The 18,970-nt window shown below is 49.7% G+C and overlaps 2 protein-coding genes across 4 annotated transcripts in view; one reads left to right on the top strand and one right to left on the bottom strand.

Annotated features, from left to right (window-relative positions):
- Positions 1 to 6: 6 nt before the first annotated feature.
- On the top strand, positions 7 to 14,997 carry LOC144218159 (calcium release-activated calcium channel protein 1). Of its 2 annotated transcripts, none has more exons than XM_077747994.1 (2): positions 7 to 197; positions 13,799 to 14,997. In XM_077747994.1, exons 1-2 carry the CDS (start codon positions 84 to 86, stop codon positions 14,402 to 14,404), a joined length of 720 nt encoding a protein of 239 aa, XP_077604120.1. In that variant the 5' UTR covers positions 7 to 83; the 3' UTR covers positions 14,405 to 14,997. The 2 variants fall into 2 exon arrangements, with proteins under 2 accessions (XP_077604120.1, XP_077604121.1); XM_077747995.1 differs by lacking the exon at positions 7 to 197 and adding an exon at positions 2,951 to 3,040.
- Positions 8,297 to 18,970, bottom strand: part of MORN3 (MORN repeat containing 3) — a 22,882-nt gene continuing 12,208 nt past the window's right edge. Inside the window, exons 6-7 of one of the 2 annotated variants that reach the window (XR_013331064.1) lie at positions 11,123 to 11,279; positions 8,297 to 9,480 (exon numbers count right to left, since the gene is read on the bottom strand). The gene's annotated coding sequence lies outside the window, so the exon portion shown is untranslated. Of the gene's footprint in view, positions 9,481 to 11,122; positions 11,280 to 12,837; positions 13,005 to 18,970 lie in introns of those variants that run through there. The other variant, XM_077747993.1, reaches the window with a different exon arrangement.

Raw genomic sequence — 18,970 nt, 5'->3', positions numbered from 1 at the left:
CCCCGGGGTCGTCGCCGCCGCCGCCGCCGCCGCCAGCCGCAGTCACCTACCCGGACTGGATCGGCCAGAGTTACTCCGAGGTGATGAGCCTCAACGAGCACTCGATGCAGGCGCTGTCCTGGCGTAAGCTCTACTTGAGCCGCGCCAAGCTCAAAGCCTCTAGCCGGACCTCTGCTCTGCTCTCCGGCTTCGCCATGGTGAGCTCGGGCCGCCCTGCCCTGCCCCCTCTCCTGTCCTGGTCGCTCCCTGCCCGCAGCCCCGACGGTGCCCACAGGGAGCAAGCTGGGCGGGCCGGGCGGGCAGGGGATGCGGGAAAAGATCTGGGAGAACGGTCTCGCGGATGCTGTGGGCGGGGGAGGGATCCAGAGGAGGTGCTGGACGTGAGGAGAGATGGGCGACAAGTGACACCTGATGTGGGAGATTGGGCGTCCTAGAAATTGTCCGGGGTTGGGGGGCTCCAGTGCCTTCAGATAGGCAAGTTTGATGCAACAAGTAGGGAGATGTTAGAAGTACATCTGTAAGAAGACGGTCCCACATATGTTCACGGGGAAAGGAAGGACATAAAGGGTGTGATCTCCTTGGGAGCAGGTGTCCGGAGGTGGAGGGCGACCCCCGAGCTGTCTCTCCTGTGACCCCACACTAGAGGCCAAAAGGTATTGGCCACGTCCTTTTATCACCTAATGGAGGGGATTTCCTGACAAACTTTCTCCCACTGCATTTTCCGAGAGCCCCAGCCTGGGGTTCTGACAGCCACTCTCCACCCTCAGTCTCCTCTTCAGAAACTTGGCACTGAGTCACTGGGTGTGGGGGAGGACATACCCCCCTTGAATGGGCTTTCAGCTGTCTGGGGGTCAGGCGTGGGCTCCCCTCCCTGTGCCAGGCTGGGCTGCAGTGAGAAGCCGCTGAGAGGTGGTGTAGGTGAGGCTGCAGGTTGGGCCAGGAAGGGGCCCTGAGGATGCCCTCAGGCCTGGAGTCTCCCAGGGCAGGGCCTCCAGAACAATTCATGATTATCACTGTGTGAGATCAACCTGTGCGAGTGGGGTCTGCCCCCCCCCCGCCCCCGTCCCTAGCCCAGAGCACTCCTGCCTCCCCAGTGAGTGAGCTATGCTCTTGGCCTTGAGGGAGGGAGTGGCGGCACCCTTGTATTTTCTTGGGAGTGTGTCCGGTACTCTCCCTGTGTTCTACAAACAAGTGGACCGACACGGTGGAGCCTGAACTTTTTAGAAGCCCTGAGCCAGCCCAGAGCACACTGGGCCTCTGGAAAAGCCAGGTGACTGAGTGGGGGAGCGCCCTCCTTAGGCCTGCCACTTGCTGGCTGTGTGGCCTGAGACACATTTCTCTCTGGATCTTGGTTTCTGAATCAGTAAATGAAGGCTGCTACTTAGAAGTAGCTCTGACTTTAAGAATTAGGGGCGCCTGGGTGGCTCAGTCAGTTGGGCGTCCAACTTCGGCTCAGGTCATGATCTCATGGTTCCTGAGTTCCAGCCCTTTGTGGGGCTCTGTGCTGACGGCCCGGAGCCTGGAGCCTGCTTCGGGTTCTGTGTCTCCCTCTGTCTCTGCCCCTCCCCCGCTTGGGCTCTGTCTCTGTCTCTCTCTCAAAAATGAATAAACTTTAAAAAATTAAAAAAAAAAAAAAAGAATTGAGGAAGCCCTTGAGAGGGGATGAGAGAATCTGTGTGTTTGTGTGAGGGAGTGGCACCCTAGTGTTTAGTTTAGGTCATATGATGGAATTCTGTTCTCTCATTCCCAAATTCTTAGAGACCAGTCTGCTTCTTTTGCCTGAAGATTCTATCAGACTGGCTGACATTTATCAGTCACTCACCCTGTACTAGGCATCCTGTAGGTTCCCTAAACTTCCACACTAATTCCTCAACTACCTTTTGAGGTGGTTTTGCCATGGAACTTTCCCAAGACCATACAGTTCGTCTGCTAGAACAGGATTTGAACCTGAGTCTGCTGGCATCTAGAACTGTTTTGGGCACTTCTGCCTTTTGTGGTATGTGGAGTTCTGACCAATGTCCCGCCAGGAACATGTTCGACCAGGACTCCTAGGAAAAGGGAAATAGAGCAGGAAAATTTCTTTTAAGCAAAATTAAAATGTTACAATTTTGGGGCAGGGAGTGACACCAGTAGCTTCTCACAGCTGTGCTCTGGATTTAAGATGGTGGCATACCTGTTCCCCTTTTTCTTCGGGTCATAAATTCAAAACTGCCCAGCTCCTTTCCCACTCTGGGAGAACTAAGGATCTGATGGGTAGCACTTTCCTGCCCTCTGGAGTCCTGTGAATCCTGGAGAAGCCAGCCTTCTAACCAGATGGCACCTTCCTCTTCCTCCTGCTAGGAACGGTTCAGGAAGTTAGGAAGCAGGGGCAGCCAGTGGCATTGGGTGGGCCTTGGCTCATCCAGACTGTGTCTTGGGGACCTGTATTTCCCTGGTCAGGGGGTGCCTGGCTGGCTTACCTGGAAGAGCGTGCTACTCTTGATCTCGGGGTTGTGAGTTCGAGCCTCATGTTAGGTGTAGAGATTACTTAATTTAAAAAATTAAAGCAAAAAAAAGAAAGAAAGCTTTATATTTTCCCTGGTCAGGGTGGAGAAGGCTTCCTGGCTCCACAGATGAACTCCCCAAAGTTCTTCTGACAGGGAGGGGTGAGCCCCATCACAGCCTGCGTTCTGGGGAAAGCAGTTATAGGGGGGTAACTGCCTTTGCTGTGAGTCTGTAAATCTATGGGAGAAATGGAGTTGGGTTGGACAGACAGATCCAAGAGGCAGGCAGCTCTACCTGTGCCCCACCCCCCACTATAGACACTCAGCCTTGTGAGTGAGCCTCTGAGAGGAAGGGGTGCCACGCAGCTCAGCACCATGGAAACGGAGTGAACGAGTTTCCTGGACTACTCTCCCTTGGCCCGTGAGTCAGCACAACCAACTTCCTGCCCCCAGAGGGCTTCCTTCCTAGAGACATGGAAAACCACAGGCACCGATGTGACCTCCGATCTCCAAGGGTAGGAGAGTTGGCAAGGCTACCAGGCCCACCTGCTCAGAAGGTGAGATTGAGGGAGGGTCTCCTAAGAGCCTGGAGGGGATTGAGAGACTCCCCCCTTGTGGGCAGAAGGGCCTGGCCAGGTGCCCTGATGTGCTGGGGAGATAGGCTGCGGGATCTCACATTAGCAGCTTATATTCTTTGAACCCAGTTTACTTGTGTGGACAAACGGGGCACCTATCCTGCTCTGCCATGAACTTGCAGGAGGATTCATTAGGGGTCCTGATTGGCCCACCAGAGGGTGAGGAATTTTCAGGATCTGATTCTACACACCGTAGCTGGACCCTCTCTAGTTTTCAAACAAGAATCCCACTTTTGACAGCATTTCTAGAAACAACAGGCCTTTGCTAGGCTTGGCATGGAGACCCCCTGAAACCAGGGTCCCTGGATATATAGCACATGATCAGCATCCTGCAGGAGCTGCTGGAGACAAGGGTCCCCTCGTAGGCTATGACTCAGGTCATCTGTGCCTCAGTTTACCTGAGTGAGAGGCAGCCCCCTCAGCCTGACCCTCTGACCTGCGGGACCAGAGCGAGCACATGGGCAATCTTGGTCTGCTGGGGAGGGCAGGCTGTAATGTTAGCCTAAGCAGAAGATAATTGGGAAGGTCAGCCTGCTGCCGTAAACAAAATGCTTTCCACGACCTGGGATCAATTATTTTTGGATTATCTGCCTCCTCAAGTTCTCTGCCCGCCAGCACCCTTTTGTTCCCAGGTCCCAGAGCAGGTTGAGAAGTTGCTTGGAATGTCTGTAAAAATGAGTTGGAAAGAAGGCATGAAATCGTAAGACTTTGAGCCTCTGGGGTATGTTCAGAGTTCAGGGGGTATAGAGATGAGTAAGAAATTACTATTACTAATCATAGGGCTAATTACTAATAGTAATCATTGCTTTTGTGGATTGGGCTCTTGCAATAGGCCAGGCGTTAGTGCTAAGTGTTTTACGTGTACCATCTCTTGTGATCTTCACACAATCCGGTGAGGGTACATGCCCGTCCCAGGCGAATGACTTGCCTGAGATTACTTGGCTGGTACGCCACAGAGCCCTGTTCCCCTGGTGTGGCCCCGTTGCTATAGAGGAACATCGGAGTGCTAGGACAGAGCTCGAGGCCCGAGTATGGCAGAGCAAAGAAAGAACAAGGACTCTGGAGCCAGACAACTTGGGTTTAAATCCTGACTCTACCACCTACAACTGTGAGGTCCTGGGGAAGTCACTTAATGTCTCTGGGCCTTTGCTTCCTTACCTGTAAAATGAGGATAACAGCAGTACCTGCCTCATAGGGTTAGTGTGAGCGTTCCTTGAGTTAGTTCATTGCACTTAGAATGTACCTGGCCCAGATTTTCAGGAATCTTGCTCACCCTTGTTCCCATGGGACCGCTTTTATAAGGGTTAACTGATTTTTTTTTTTTTTAAGTAATCTCTATACCCAACGTGGGGCTCAAACTTACAACCCCACCAAGAGTTGAATGCTCTACCCACTGAGCCAGCCAGGCGCCCCAGGGGTGAACTGATTCATAAGAATGTGATTCCAGAGGTGGTAGATTCAGAGCTTGGGGAAAAACCCTCCTATCAGAGAAAATGTTGGGAACGAAGTCACAAAATGAGAAATGTAGGGTCTCAGGGAGAGGCAGCAGGGCGGGTGTGGCTGGAGTGGAGGGTGTGTAGGGAGTGGTTGAGAAAGGTGAATCTAGTCTGGTAAGGTGTTACAGGGCTTTGGCTGGCTGTTTCTCGGAAATCTGAATTCTTGTGTAGGCAGTGGGGAGGCATTAGGTTTTGGATGGGAGGAGTTATGTGATGAATTCTAGAATAATCTTGTTGATGTTACTACTATTTACTGACCACCAGGTATGACTCTGGACCCTTTTCTTTCATTCTTATTTTGTCCTCAGATCAACTCTTTTTTTTTTTAAGTTTGTTTATTTATTTATAGTTTATTTTTGAGAGAGAGAGAGGCGCGCGCGCGCGTGAGTGGGGGAGGGGCAGAGAGAGAGGGAGACACAAAATCTGAAACAGGCTCCAGGCTCTGAGCTGTCAGCATAGAGCCTGACTGGGGGCTTGAACCCACGAACCGTGAGATCATGACCTGAGCCGAAGTCGGACGCTTAACCAACTGAGCACCCCCCACCCTGCCCAAAGCCCCTAATGTTTATTTATTTTTGAGAGAGAAAGACAGCACGAACAGGGAGGGACAGAGAGAAAGGGAGATACCGAATCTGAAGTAGGCTCCAGGCTCTGAGCTGTCTGCACAGAGCCCAACGTGGGGCCTGAACTCACAAACCGTGAGATCATGACCTGAGCCAAAGTCGGATGCCTACCCAACTTTATTTATTTATTTTTGAGACAGAGGGTGGGGGGAGAGGGAGAGAGAGAGAGAGAGAGAGAGAGAGAAAGAAAGAGCTCAAGCAGGGGAGGGGCAGAGAGAGAATCCCTAACTCTCAGAGCTGGGCTCTAACTCCCTAGGCATGAGCCATGAGATCATGACCAGAGCCGAAATCAAGAGTCAGATGCTTAACCTGACTGAGCCACCCAGGCGCCCCTCCTCAGATCAACTCTTAAAGGTATTTCCTATAGATAGAAAATCTCAGGCTCTAGGAGGTTAAGATACCCAGCTAGTAGAAATCAGGGACTGGTAGGCCTGACTGGGAGCCATTTCTACTTAACTGCCCTCTGGCTGCTGTAGCTGGTTGATAGCTGGGCCTTTGAATCCTTCCAGATGTGGGGTTCTGCACTCCAAGCTGTTTATAAATGGAAATTTGTCGAATGCCCCAAGGGGAGGGCTCTTCCTGCCTCCCTGAGAAGCCTTTTGTGAAACTTCACAAGTGTCTGTGGTGCATTTCTGGAATTTTCAGCTGGGATTTGTGTTGAGTTCTGCTGGTTGTTGGGTCTGGGGCTGGTGAAGGAGAGAATTCTAGGGTTTCTTAAGATGGCACGATGGTAATCAATGTTTAGAGCTGGGGTGGGGTCCCTTGGAGAAGTAAAGCTGAGAAAGGTGTAAGTAAAAGCCAGTAGGTTTCTCTCTAATGGGACTTCTGGGTAGCATTTTTTTGGTTTTGTTTTGTTTTGCTTTTAAGTAATCTCCACACCCAACATGGGGCTCAGCTCACAACCCCAAGATCAAGAGTCACATGCTCCATGGACTGAGCTGGCCAGGTGCTCCCTGGGTAGACTTTAACATGCCCCCAGAAGGGATGTCACAAACTGGCAGGACCATAGACTCTTTTCTTCAGAGGAGAATCTTGTAGGACTGTGATTTGACAGCCAATCAACCTTTGATTTTTGAGCATTGGTCTAACCCAGAAATCAGCCAACCTTTTCTATAAGGGGCCAGATAATAAATATTGTCTGCTTTACAGGCAACACAATCTTGATGGTAGACTACTCAGTCCTGCCATTTTAGCTCAAAAGCAGCCACAGATGATAGGCAAATGAATGGGTTTGGCTCTGTGCCAATAAAACTTTATTTACAAAAACTGCCATCTACAGGCCACGGTTTGGCAACCCCTGGTCTAAGCAGTAGTCTCCAAATGTTTGAGGGCAAACCCCTCTAAATAATGTTAGCACTAGCTTCAGTATTTGTATGCTTATACCTTAGATATGTTTTAGTATAATAGGTGTATTATAAGCATACATAAAAAGACAAAATCAAAAAGTTGAAAGGAGGAACTAAACAATAAATGAATGTTATTGGAAGTTCTCATATCATCTTCCTGGTGGATCACCTATGCTTGCCATGAGATAGGTCAGAGACATGGGGCTGAAATACCCAAAGATTGGGTCTTACCTTCATTTCTTTTTTTTTTTTTTTAAGACATTGTAACTCTACATTGTAAATAATACAGGATTATGGTAAGTTTGTTTAAAAAACTTTTTTAAATGTTTCTTCATTTGTGATAGAGAGAGCCAGAGCATGAGCAGAGGAGAGGCAGAGAGAGAAGGAGACACAATCTGAAGCAGGCTCTGGGCTCCAAGCTGTCAGCACAGAGCCTGATGCAGTGCTCAAACCCATGGACCATGAGATCATGACCTGAGCCAAAGTCGGATGTCTAGCCGACTGAGCCACTCAGGCACCCCAATGTTTTTTTTATTTTTGAGAGAGAGTGTGAGCAGAAGAGGGGCAGAGAGAGGGGTAGATACAGAATCCAAAGCTGGCTCCAAGGCTCTGAGCTGTCAGCACAGAGCCTGATGTGGGGCTCGAACTCATGAACTGTGAAGTCACGACCTGAGCCAAAGTTGGACACTTAACCGACAGAGCCACCCAGGTGTCCCTGATTTATTTCTTCAACAGTGTTTTACTGTGGCCCCTAGAGGGAAGAGTAACTGTGCTGGATGCTGGGGAAAACAGAGGGAAATGAGATGATATTGGAAGAAACAAGTCATATAATTACGTCTTTAGGACATGTTTGATAAGTGCAGTGGTGGGAGAGCGTGGATTGAAGGACACTTACAATCTGAAAATACTTACTTTGCCTAAATATTCAGTGCCTGCCATGCTCACTGGGGCAGAGATTTTCCTGTCCTGTTCCTTCACTTTCTCAGAGCACAAAGTCCTCCAGGCACATAGTAAGTAAGCTCTCGGGATGCATTTCCCACAAATGGGTAAATGGTCTTACCCTCACCTGAGAGACCACACAGAACAGAGGTGACTTGGAAGGTAAAACCCAAGGAAATTGGAATTAGTTAGATAAAGAGAAAGCCTGGGAGCACTTAGGTGGCTCAGTTGTTTAAGCTTTTGACTTTGGCTCAGGTTATGATCTCAGGGTTCATGAGTTTGAGCCTTGCGTCAGGCTCTGTGCTGACAGCTCATGGCCTGGAGCCTGCTTGGATTCTGTGTCTCCCTCTCTCTCTGCCCCCGCCCCCCAAATAAATAAATTTTTTTTTTTAATTTTTTTTTTTAATGTTTTATTTATTTCTAGGAGAGAGACAGCATGAGTAGGGGAGGGTCAGAGAGAGAGGGAGTCACAGACTCTGAAACAGGCTCCAGGCTCTGAGCTGGCAGTCAGCACAGAGCCCGACGCGGGGCTCGAACCCACGAACCTTGAGATCGTGACCTAAGCGAAAGTCGACGCTTAACCAACTAAGCCACCCAGGCGCCCCTAAATAAGTATTTTTTAAAAATAAAAAAAAAAGAGAGACGAAAAAAAGAAAAAGCCTAGGCCTGTCCTTCCCCCAACCAGCAAGTTCAACAAATTTAGCTTATGACATATATTTAGTGAATCAACACCAGGTTGTTTTTTTGTTTTTTAATGAAATAAGAATGGAACGAAATAGCAGCATGCATTGGTTGTAAGGATAGGCTATATTACCTTCCTTTAAGGAGAAGTATTATTTGGGGAAACTTTTGTGTCTGTTATAAATGTGTGTCTCTTTATGGAAACATTTGGAGTATTGGACTGAGGTGGTCAAAAGAGTTTGTAAACCACTAGACAAGGCCTCAATTCTCTCTTAATAGATGGTTTGCATTTGAGGTAGGGCCGGCAGGCTCAGACAGCTCTGGGTGACCCTGGGTGACTATTGTAGGCCGCAGCCACCCACCCTCCTTAAGGAGTGAACAGTGAAGCCTTGGCTTGGAGGAGGACAGTTGGCTCTCCCAACTGTGGGCCCTGGGGTCAGGCCGGGCGTGGGAGGACTGTCTCAGAAGGGCCTGGACTTCCAGTCACCAGGTGGCGGGGGTCTCCATGGAGCCCAGCAGGAGTGAGGAAAGGTGGTTGGCATTCGGGCGTAGCGGCCAGATGCCTGGCAGAGCCAGCCAAGCCCTACCCTGTGCAGAATCCCATGGCCTTCTTGGCTCACGCTTGACAGCAGTATCCTCATGTCCGCTGTGCGGGCCTGTGGACCTGTGTGAGGTGGCGATCTCCTCCTTCCTATCCCGATAGGCCCCATGTGGCCAGGTTCAAGCAGGCCCTTGGCTGGCTGGGAGCTGTTTATTTTGGGTTAACAGGCCCAGCACTCTGGCTATATTTACCTTGTGAAGTTGCTTGCAATCTGATCTGATCTGATCTGATCTCTCTGGGGCTGAGCTGGGGCCCTGGGAGTCGCCTGCCAGATTCCACGAGGCCCCCTGACTTTACTTCTGTGCTCTGTGGGGAGATTTCCCAAGCGGGAAGCGTTCTGGAAAAAACAGGGGCTTGTATTCCTATAAATGGTTTTCCTCAGGATCCATGACGGGTGTCATCCGTTCCTTCTCACTGGACATTCTTCTTTCTGAAGCCCCAGAGCACTGACCTTGGCCATCCATACAGCCAGCCTGCAGGAATTGTAGGGGCTGGTGAGGGTGATGGGGTTTCTTCCAGAGCTTGGGAGCAGGGCTTTTTCTCTTCCTCAGGGTGCCCAGCATTTCAGACTTTGCTGTCCAGCCTCTCCCCAGCTCAAGACCTCAGGGAGGGCTGGCTGGTTCTGCTGTCCCCAGGTCAGGTCCGTTCCGACAGCTGTGATTTCTGGTCCTGGATCCTGAGAGTGTGACAAATGGTGTGGAAAGAGTGGTCTCTGTCCTGCTGAGGCAGCCATCTGGACCCGTGTGGTTTGGGGCACACTTTCACCTTATGCCCTGGGTTTGGAATTTGGGTAGATGAGGCCCAGAGTGGGGATCTGACCCTGTCACACCCACCCCGGCACGGGGGTTGGGGGCCGCAGAACCTTGGCTCATGGGGTCAGTTCTCTCCAGCCCGAGCTGAGGGTGTCCAGGGGCTATTTCTCTCTCTTTCTCCCCACCCCCCAACTTTTTGTTGTTAAAGTTCATTTATTTAACCAATCTCAACACCCAACATGGGGCTCAAACTCACAACCCCAGGATCAAGAGCCATGTGCTCTACCCACGGAGCCAACCAGGCACCCTTGGGCTATTTCTCTTCTGCTTCAAGCCCCGTGTTTTTTTTTTTTTAACTAAAATGTATTGTGCGCCTCCTGTGGTCGGGTCCTGGGTTAAATGCTTACATGTCAAGACCTTATTTAGCCTCTTCAGCAACTGTCTTGGTCCATCTGGGCCACTGTTCCGGAATAACAAACTGGGTGGCTTATAAACAACAGACATTTATTTCCTCACAGTTCTGGAGGCTGGACGTCCAAGATCAAGGTGTCGGCAGATTCCGAATCTGTGGAGGGGCTGGCTGCCTGACTCAAAACTTCTGTCTGCTCACTGTGCCCTCCCGTGGCAGGAGTGGCAATAGGCTCTCTGGGCTCTCTCGCTCTTTTTTTTCTTTTTCTTTTAGATAGTGTGAGCAGGGGAGAGCGGCAGAGGGGGAGAGAGAGAATCCCAAGCAGGCTCCATGCTTAGGAGCCCAACCTGGGGCTTGATCTTACCACTGTGAGATCATGACCTGAAGTGAAATCAGGAGATGCTGAACTGACTGAGCCACCCAGACACATACATCCCCCCCATTTTTTTTTTTAAGTTATATATTTATTTTGAGAGAAAGAGAGAAAGCAAGCAGGGGAGAGGCAGATAGAGGAGGAGAGAGAATCCCAAGCAGGCTTTGTGTGGCTCGATCTCAGGAAAAGTGCACCGAACCTTGGATCAGGTTGTGATCTCATGGTTCATGGGTTTGGGCCCCGCATCGGGCTCTGTGCTTAACAGCAGAGCCTGGAGCCTGCTTCAGTCTGTGTCTCCCCCTCTCTCTACCTTTCCTCTACTCACGCTCTGTGTATGTGTCTCTTATTTCTCTCAAAAATAAATAAACATTAAAAAAGATTTTTTTTAAAAGAGTGGACACTTAACCCACTGAGTCACCCAGGTGCCCCTGGGCTCTCTTTTGTAGGGACACTAATCCTGTTACGAGGACTCCACCCTCCTGACCTAATCATCTCCCTAAGGCCCCACCTCCTAGTACCATCCCACTGGGAATTAGGGTTTGAGGGTGTGAATTTAGAGGGAACACAAACATTCAGTCTGTAGTAGCATCCACGTGGGAAAGCGCTTCTATTGCCCCCTTTGCACGCGGGCTTTAGAGCCACAGGGACTTGAGTTCAGAGCTCCCACTTAGAAGCAGTCTGACCCCTGGAATAGCTGACCTCACCTCTCTGAGCCCATTTTTCCTCATTTGTAAAAGAATAATAATGATGTTGCTGATAATCATTTATACTTTGTTAAGCTTACCGTGTGCCAGCTTCTGTTCTGAGGCCTTTATATTCAGTAGCTCATTGAATCTCATAACAGTCATAAGAAGTGGGTCCCTGTATTATTGATGTGACACAGAAAGGTTGAAATACTTGTCCAAGGTCACGAGTTTTGTCAGTGGAGAAGCCAATTCATCCTTAATGGCGATAAAGAAGGGGAGATACCAGGTAAGGGAACAGGTTAGCTACCTGTATATGTCCCCCTGGAATATACCCCAGCGCTCAGCTCAGGGCCTGATGTACCTAATGGGTATGGACATTTCCAGTGAGTGAATAAATAGCCAGTGGGCTCCTGCTTATCCTTTCTCTGGTTTCAGGTTCCGGGGCAACAGGCCAAAAACAGGAAGAGGAAGTGCTGGGGGTGGGGAGGTGGTGGCAGAAGGCATGCACTGCTGGAGGGTTCCCTCCCTCCCCTTTCCAGTGTGGACAGGCCTGGTGGCTGAGACCATGGGGCCCTGGGATGTGTCCCTTAACTCACTATGCCCTGATGGCCTGCCCTCACCCGTGTGTACTAAGAATTCTCAGGATTGGCACTAGGCCACCAGTGATCTTAAAAAAACAGTTGAAATCCTGATGGCACTGCCCCAGATTTATAGGAGCTTGAAACATTTTGTAAACTCCTGGGCTGAACAGTTCATACCGGCTGTGGCAGCTCTGGGGCAAAAAAGTCTATGAATCTCGTTGAAATTGTTACGTATACCTGGATGTTCTAAGGAGGGTGTCCATTATCTTCACCAGATTCTCAAGGTGTCAGACCCCACATCAGCTTTCGCCTGTGACCTTAATCTCACCACGTTCCCTCCTTTTACAGACCAGAGGGGAGGGTTATGACCAAGGTTAAACAAGGAAGGTGGTTCTGGAGCCAGACTCAGGCCCCCCAGGTTGTCTGTGGTGTTCTTTCAGCCCAGGTGTACCCTTCCAGTAGAGGATAGAAGCCCCAGAGGATTCCATATAGAGACAGTGGGTTTGGGGATGATGTTTCTAAACTGAGAAATAATAATAAAGCCCACTTAGATTGAGTGTTTACTCTCTGCCAGGCACTAAGTATTTAACATGGGATTAACTCGGTCCTCACAACAATGCTCTGATTCATGTACCATTATTCCCATTTTACAGATAAGGAAACTGAGGAGCTTGCTAGAATCAGTGCTAAATAAAGGGCAGAGGAGTGAGGGTTCAGAGTCAGGCAGCCTGGCTCTACAGCCTGTGCTCCTGACCCCACACTGCCTTCCCTGGTCAAAGGAGGGGTCGTGAGAAATAGAGATATGAAAGCAAGCAGGGCCAGGCATATAGGCAGGAGAGCTAGTGAGGAAAGAGAGAGACCCCTTACCCAGGAGTAAGGAGGAGTCAGCATTAGCTTGTATGGGGCTAGTGGATATGTGGCAGCATTTGACCTCCCCCTCTCTGAGCAGACATTTTATGAAGGGTCACTCACTGTCCTTAATGGTATTGCCATTGGCGTTTGCTGCCCCAGTCCCTCCAGCCTGGCAAGCGGACCCTGGCATACTGCCCGCTGTTCCGGGTCCAGATCTGATGAGCTGGCATCTTCATGTGGGGGCGATTTGCAAGGCCCAAGTGAGAAGCAGCAGGTGGCAGGCCCAGAACGTGCCCCTGGTGACCCTGGGTCCACAGGTCTCCAGGAACTGGGGAGCAGCTAGGGCATCAGCCGTGGGGCCCAGAGCTGGGGCTAGGGCAGGAGGTGGCGTGGCCCCAGGGCTTGCCTACCACACTGCAGCAGCACCTGGCTCAGTCTCTTCTAGGAAGCTTCACCATTCCTCGTTGGTTGGTGCACCATTTCCTCAGAAAGGGCGTAGGCCTGACCTGGGAGGGCCTTCATCTCTAGCTCACCCTGTGCCTTCTCCCTGGATCGGGGCATGAAGGAGAAGCTTGTGCTCGGGAACAGAATGTTAGGCCAACAGAGAGGGCGGCTGGTGGTTTGGTAGTTGCAATTTTTTTTTAATGCAAACTGTATCATAGTAAAATATACATCAACCTTACCATCTTTTTTTTTTTTTTAAGTCTATTTTTTGAGAAACAGAGCATGAGTGGGGGAGGAACAGAGAGAACGGAAGTCACAGAATCCAAAACTCTCTGCGCTGATAGCAGAGAGCCAGATGTGGGGCTCGAACTCACAAACCATGAGATCATGGCCTGAGCCAAAGTTAGACACTTAACTGACTGAGCCACCCAGGTGCCCCTCAAACTTACCATCTTAACCGTTTGTGGTTTGGCTTTTAATACCTGCCTGGGTGGTAGGAGCAGCAGATACTATTTGGGAGATGTTTACCACGTACCAGGGACTCTGATTTCATTGTTAAAATAAGCCTATGAACTACTGTGATATCTGTTTCACAAATAAAGAAGTTGAGGCTCAGAGAGGCTTAGTGGCTTTCCTAAGGACATATGGCCAGCAAGTAGCGGAACTGGGATTCACCTCCAGCCAGCCTGGGCTCTAAACCTGTCTTTACTAATACTTTCTCAACCCTAAGTGAGGGAGTCCTATTATCCCCATTATATAGATAAGGAAACTGAGGCTTGGAGAGGCCACGTGTTTCCCAGGGTCCATGAGCTTGATGGGAGGGGAACCAGGATTTGAGTGTGGCTCTGTGGGCCATGAAGGTCCTGGCACTCAGCCCGCCTCTCCCCTGTCCCCTAGGTGGCGATGGTGGAGGTACAGCTAGATGCCGACCATGACTATCCGCCCGGGCTGCTCATCGCCTTCAGTGCCTGCACCACGGTGTTGGTGGCCGTCCACCTATTTGCACTCATGATCAGCACCTGCATCCTGCCCAACATCGAGGCGGTGAGCAACGTTCATAACCTCAACTCGGTCAAGGAGTCACCCCATGAGCGCATGCACCGCCACATCGAGCTGGCCTGGGCCTTCTCCACTGTCATCGGCACGCTGCTCTTCCTGGCTGAGGTGGTGCTGCTCTGCTGGGTCAAGTTCTTGCCCCTCAAGAAGCAGCCGGGGCAGCTGCGGCCCACCAGCAAGCCCCCGCCCAGCGATGAGGTCGCCAACGTCAGCAGCACTGGTGGCATCACCCCGGGCCAAGCCGCCGCCATCGCCTCCACCACCATCATGGTCCCCTTCGGCCTGGTCTTCATCGTCTTTGCCGTCCACTTCTACCGCTCACTGGTCAGCCATAAGACGGACCGACAGTTCCAGGAGCTCAACGAGCTGGCCGAGTTCGCCCGCTTGCAGGACCAGCTGGACCACAGAGGGGATCACCCCCTGACGCCCGGCAGCCACTATGCATGAGCCCGTCTGGGCCTGGGCACTTCAGTTGGCCTTACGCCACTCCCCACTGCCTCGTCCTGCCCCAGCCTCAAGGACAGCCAGCTCTGGGGACTGGGCTGTTGTCCAGGGGGCAGAGAGTGGAGGGAAGCGGCTTTTTTTCTTTTTTTAAGAGAAATGACTGCACTTTGAAACTTTCCTCTAAGAGAATAAGCACTTCCTGTTCTTCCAGCTTCAGGTTTACCTCCTGTTAGGAGGCCACCGGTGGGAGCCAGAGTGGGGACAAACGCTCCCTTTGTCCCTTCTCCTCCCCTGTGCCAGTGCCACTTGGATGCTTCGTCTTCTCTGTCTTGATCCCCCTCCCAGTTCAGTGTCAAATGTGTGTGTGTGTGCGTGTGTGTGCGCGCGTGTGTACACAAATATACTCATAAGGGACACCTCTTGTGTCTGTCTTTGTTAGGTCTGGACGGCCTGGTATGAATTCTCTTGGTGCCCCAATCAGGTGAGCCTCTAAGTGAAAACTTTTGTTAACGTTTTATTTTGAAAATTTTCAAACCTACAGAAAAGTTGCGTGAATAGCAACTGAAATACATATACAGTCACTTCTTGTTGTTCATCATGGTTGTGTTCTATAAAGTCATCTTGGATGCTGAATTGGTGAATATTGAACCATTGCTCCTGTGGGGTTTAGGTTCCTGTGAGCCTCTGGTCACAGTATTTTGTCAGCTGTTCGGCAGGTTACCCTTGGTTTTCTGTGTTTCTGGGCTGTTTATTTGTCTAAAGAGTTTTATTTTTAAATAATTTCTGTACCCAACATGGGGCTCGAACTCAAAACCCTGAGATCAGGAATTGCATGCTCCTCAGACGGAGCCAGCCAGGTGTCCCGCTGCCTTCTTTTTAAATAGTGAAATCACGGGCATGCCTAGCTGACTCCGTCCGTGAAGCATGCGGCTCTTGGCCTTGGGATTGTGCGTTCCAGCCCCACGTTGCCACAGAGCCTTCTTAAAAATTTTTTTTTAATTTTAATGATAAATAGTGAAATTGCCAACAAAAAGCACCAAATGTGAACAACATGGCACTAACTAGGCAACGTGAAAAGAACACTTGTTTAGGAAAGCTGAGACAAGAAGGCAGAGCAGTGCCATTTGACCTTAGCAAGGAGGCAGGTGCCCAGATACTGAAACTGAATGATGGGGGTGAACTGTGTGTTTCTCCCCTGAGTCACGTGCATTAGTTGCAGATATCACCCTTCATGCCTGCATACTTCCCTCTAAAGCCAAGGATGTTTCTCCTACATAACCTCAATTCAGTGGTCAAAGTCAGGAAATTTGACATTGATGCAGTACCTATTTAATAATGACACTCATGTTCACTTCTCCACGGGTCTTCAATCATGTCCTTTGTCTCAGTGATTTTACCCTTTAGGGTCATGTGTTGCAATGAGGTGCCACGTCTCTGCAGTTGCTTTTAAATTTGGAACGGCCTTTTCTTGTCCTTTGTATAACATCGACAGTTTTGGAGTCCATGCCTGTGGTTTTGTAGAATGCTACCTCAACCTGGCTTCCCAGACATTTTCCCATTATTACATTCAGGATGTGTGTTTTGGCAGGAATGTTTATCTCCATTTTGCAGATAGCAAAAGTTGATGCCCAAAGAGGTTAAGTGTAATCGGCTAGAATTCGAACCTAGAAAGTCTGGCTCAGCACCCAGCCTCTCACAGAAATCATATATGCAGGTTCTGGTTTTGCTTAAGAATTTGAAAGATCCAGGGGTGTTTGGGTGGCTCAGTTGGTTGAGCATCCTACTTCGGCTCAGGTCATCATCTCACGGTCTGTGAGTTCAAGCCCCACATTGGGCTCTGTGCTGACAGCTCAGAGCCTGGAGTCTGCTTCAGATTCTGTGTCTCCCTTTCTCTCTGATCCTTCCCCTCTCAAGTTCTGTCACTCTCTCTCTCTCAAAAATAAATCAGTATTTTTAAAAACTAAAAAAACTCCTAGAAGCATCTTCTAAAAAAAAAAAAAAAGAATTTGGAAGATCCAGCAGCAGCAGGAGGACTGGTCTCACCTTCTCGCAGAACAGTAGTGAGAAGGAACTGAGTTGCAGTCGCCTTCTTCCCCAGGAGAGGTGTTTGCCATAGACACCACGGCTCCCTCTTGTCTCACACCAGGCCAGCTTTGTTTATGTTACTTGCCTGGCTCCCCACCTTGAGCCTTTGAGTTTGAGTCCTCTGTGTCAGTCCCACAAACACAATACAGTAGGGGGTTTTATAAAAACAAAGTCCTCTGAGTGAAGTGAAAATTGGTTGAGGCAGTGTGGCTTCAGGCTCAAGTAATCTCCACACCCAAAGTGGGGCTTAAACCCACAACCCTCAGATCAGGAGTCACACTCCAGTGACTGAGCCCGCCAGACGCCCCTTAAGTTTACTTTCTTTCCTGATTTTGCCTGAAGTCAAGAATCAATTGTTATCAATTACAAGATTGTAGATTTCCAAGTTTTCCCCTAGAGATTCCAATTCAAGTTGGTCTGGGTAGATCTAGACTCTGTATTTTTAACAAACACCCCAGGTGCTCAAACCCCGGCAGCTCAGGGAAACACTGGTAATTAAAGAACAGTCTGTAATTTCAGTTTTGTTTATATTTTGGATACATAATACATTCACAGGTTCCAAATACAACAGTGAAAAGTTGCCCTCCCTCCCCGGTTCCCAGTTCTCTCCAGAGACCTCCATTGTTGCCAATGTATTGTGTTCCTATCTAGAGATTTTTTTTTTTTAACTTTTATTTATTTCTAGGAGAGAGAGAGACAGCATGAGCAGGGGAGGGTCAGAGAGAGAGGGAGATACAGACTCTGAAATAGGCTCCGGGCTCTGAGCTGGGCGGCAGCACAGAGCCCGACGCGGGGCTTGAACCCACGAACCGCGAGATCATGACCTAAGCGAAAGTCGGACACTTAACCGACTAAGCCACCTAGGCGCCCCTAGAGATTTTTATACGTAAACTAGAGCACACCCTACTTTTTCTGGTTGGGGGAAGAAAAGCTGGCCTTCTATATGCTGCCACTGTTCTGTACCTTCAGAGCAGACAGATCTAAGTTTAAGTACAGTTCCTTTCCAGCTTTGTGACTGGTGAACCTCCCTGAACCTGTTTTCTCCTCTAAGATGGCACTAATAATAGCAGGACACCTCATAGGTTGTTGAGGGGTCATGGGAGGGGACACATATCAGCACAGGGCCTGGCACTTAGTGAATGTTCTGTATCCCAAGTGGGCCAGGCCCAGCTTCCTAGTGCAAGAAACATACCTTGGGTCAGGCCACCCCCTTTATGGTTTAGAGAGCAGAAAGAACATCAATAGTGTCAGTGTTTATTGAGTCTTTATATCAGGCACTTGCTGAGGGCTTTACGAACATGGTGTTACAGGGTTACACTTGGGACACTGGGCTGAAAAACTCTATTGTAATAGAGTGTTTATTTTTTATTATGTTTATTTATTTTTGAAAGAGACAGAGCACAAGTGGGGGAAGGGCAGAGAGGGAGGGAGACACAGAATCCGAAGCAGGCCCCAGGCTCAGCTGTCAGCACAGAGCCCGATGTAGGGCCTGCACCCACAAACTGTGAGATCATGACCTGAGCTGAAGTCAGACACAACTGATTGAGCCACCTGGGTGCCCCTACAGTATTTATATTATAGTGTGTTTAGCAGTATCCTCAACCTCTACCCACTAGTTCCCAGTAATATCTTTCCCTGTCAGTTGTGACAACCAAAAATGCCTCTAGACGTTGCCAAATGTCTCCTGGCAGGGAGGGAAGACAAAAGCACCCTCAGATTAGAACCACACCTTACTTCATCCTAAAGTTAACCACAGTAACCTGTGTGGTAAGGACCATTACTGTCCTGTATCTGAGGAGAGGAAACCGAGAGAACAGAGAGGTTGGGTGCCGTATCCAAGAACACACAGCTCATAAATCACTGCTGGGATTCACACCCAAGCAGTCTGATTGCTGAGCTCGTGTTCCTGCCTGTTATGTAAGACTCCCTTTTATCTTGCAGGCTGTTGTCTAGAATTATGCAAAGCTCTTCCCAGGTCTCAGCTCCACAATTAACCTCAATACATGTTATTTGTTTCCATCACATCTGTTAGCAAATCCTCAAAAACAACCCCTGTGATTTTACATTTTACAGATGTATTTTTTAGTGTCATTTTACCGATGGGGCAACTGAAGTCACTGAGGGTCACAAAGCCAGTAAGTCTGGGGTTCATGGCCCCGGCTGCACATTAGAATCATCTGGGGAACTTTCTGAAGGCCAGGCTTACCCCAGACAGACCAGAGTCTGAACATGAGACCTGGGTGTCTGTAACTTTTAAAGCTCCTGCAGGATCCCAAGGTTGAGTGTTCCTGTGTAGGTTGAGAAGCCAGGTCAATGTCTCAAACCCAAATCTTAGTGGCCAGTGTGACCAGACACAGGCTCTTCTCCCTGGAGGATCTCAGAGGTCAGAGAGCTAGAGACACGTTCCCCAAGGTATATCCATGCAGCCCATGGGGACACCTGCTGTCTTCACCTAAAGTCCTTCCCAGAGCTCCACATACCACC

Source organism: Crocuta crocuta, unplaced genomic scaffold (genome assembly GCF_008692635.1).
Source record: "Crocuta crocuta isolate KB4526 unplaced genomic scaffold, BGI_CrCroc_1.0 scaffold29, whole genome shotgun sequence".
Lineage (NCBI taxonomy): Eukaryota > Metazoa > Chordata > Mammalia > Carnivora > Hyaenidae > Crocuta > Crocuta crocuta.
This window is presented reverse-complemented; position numbering and strand designations above follow the sequence as displayed.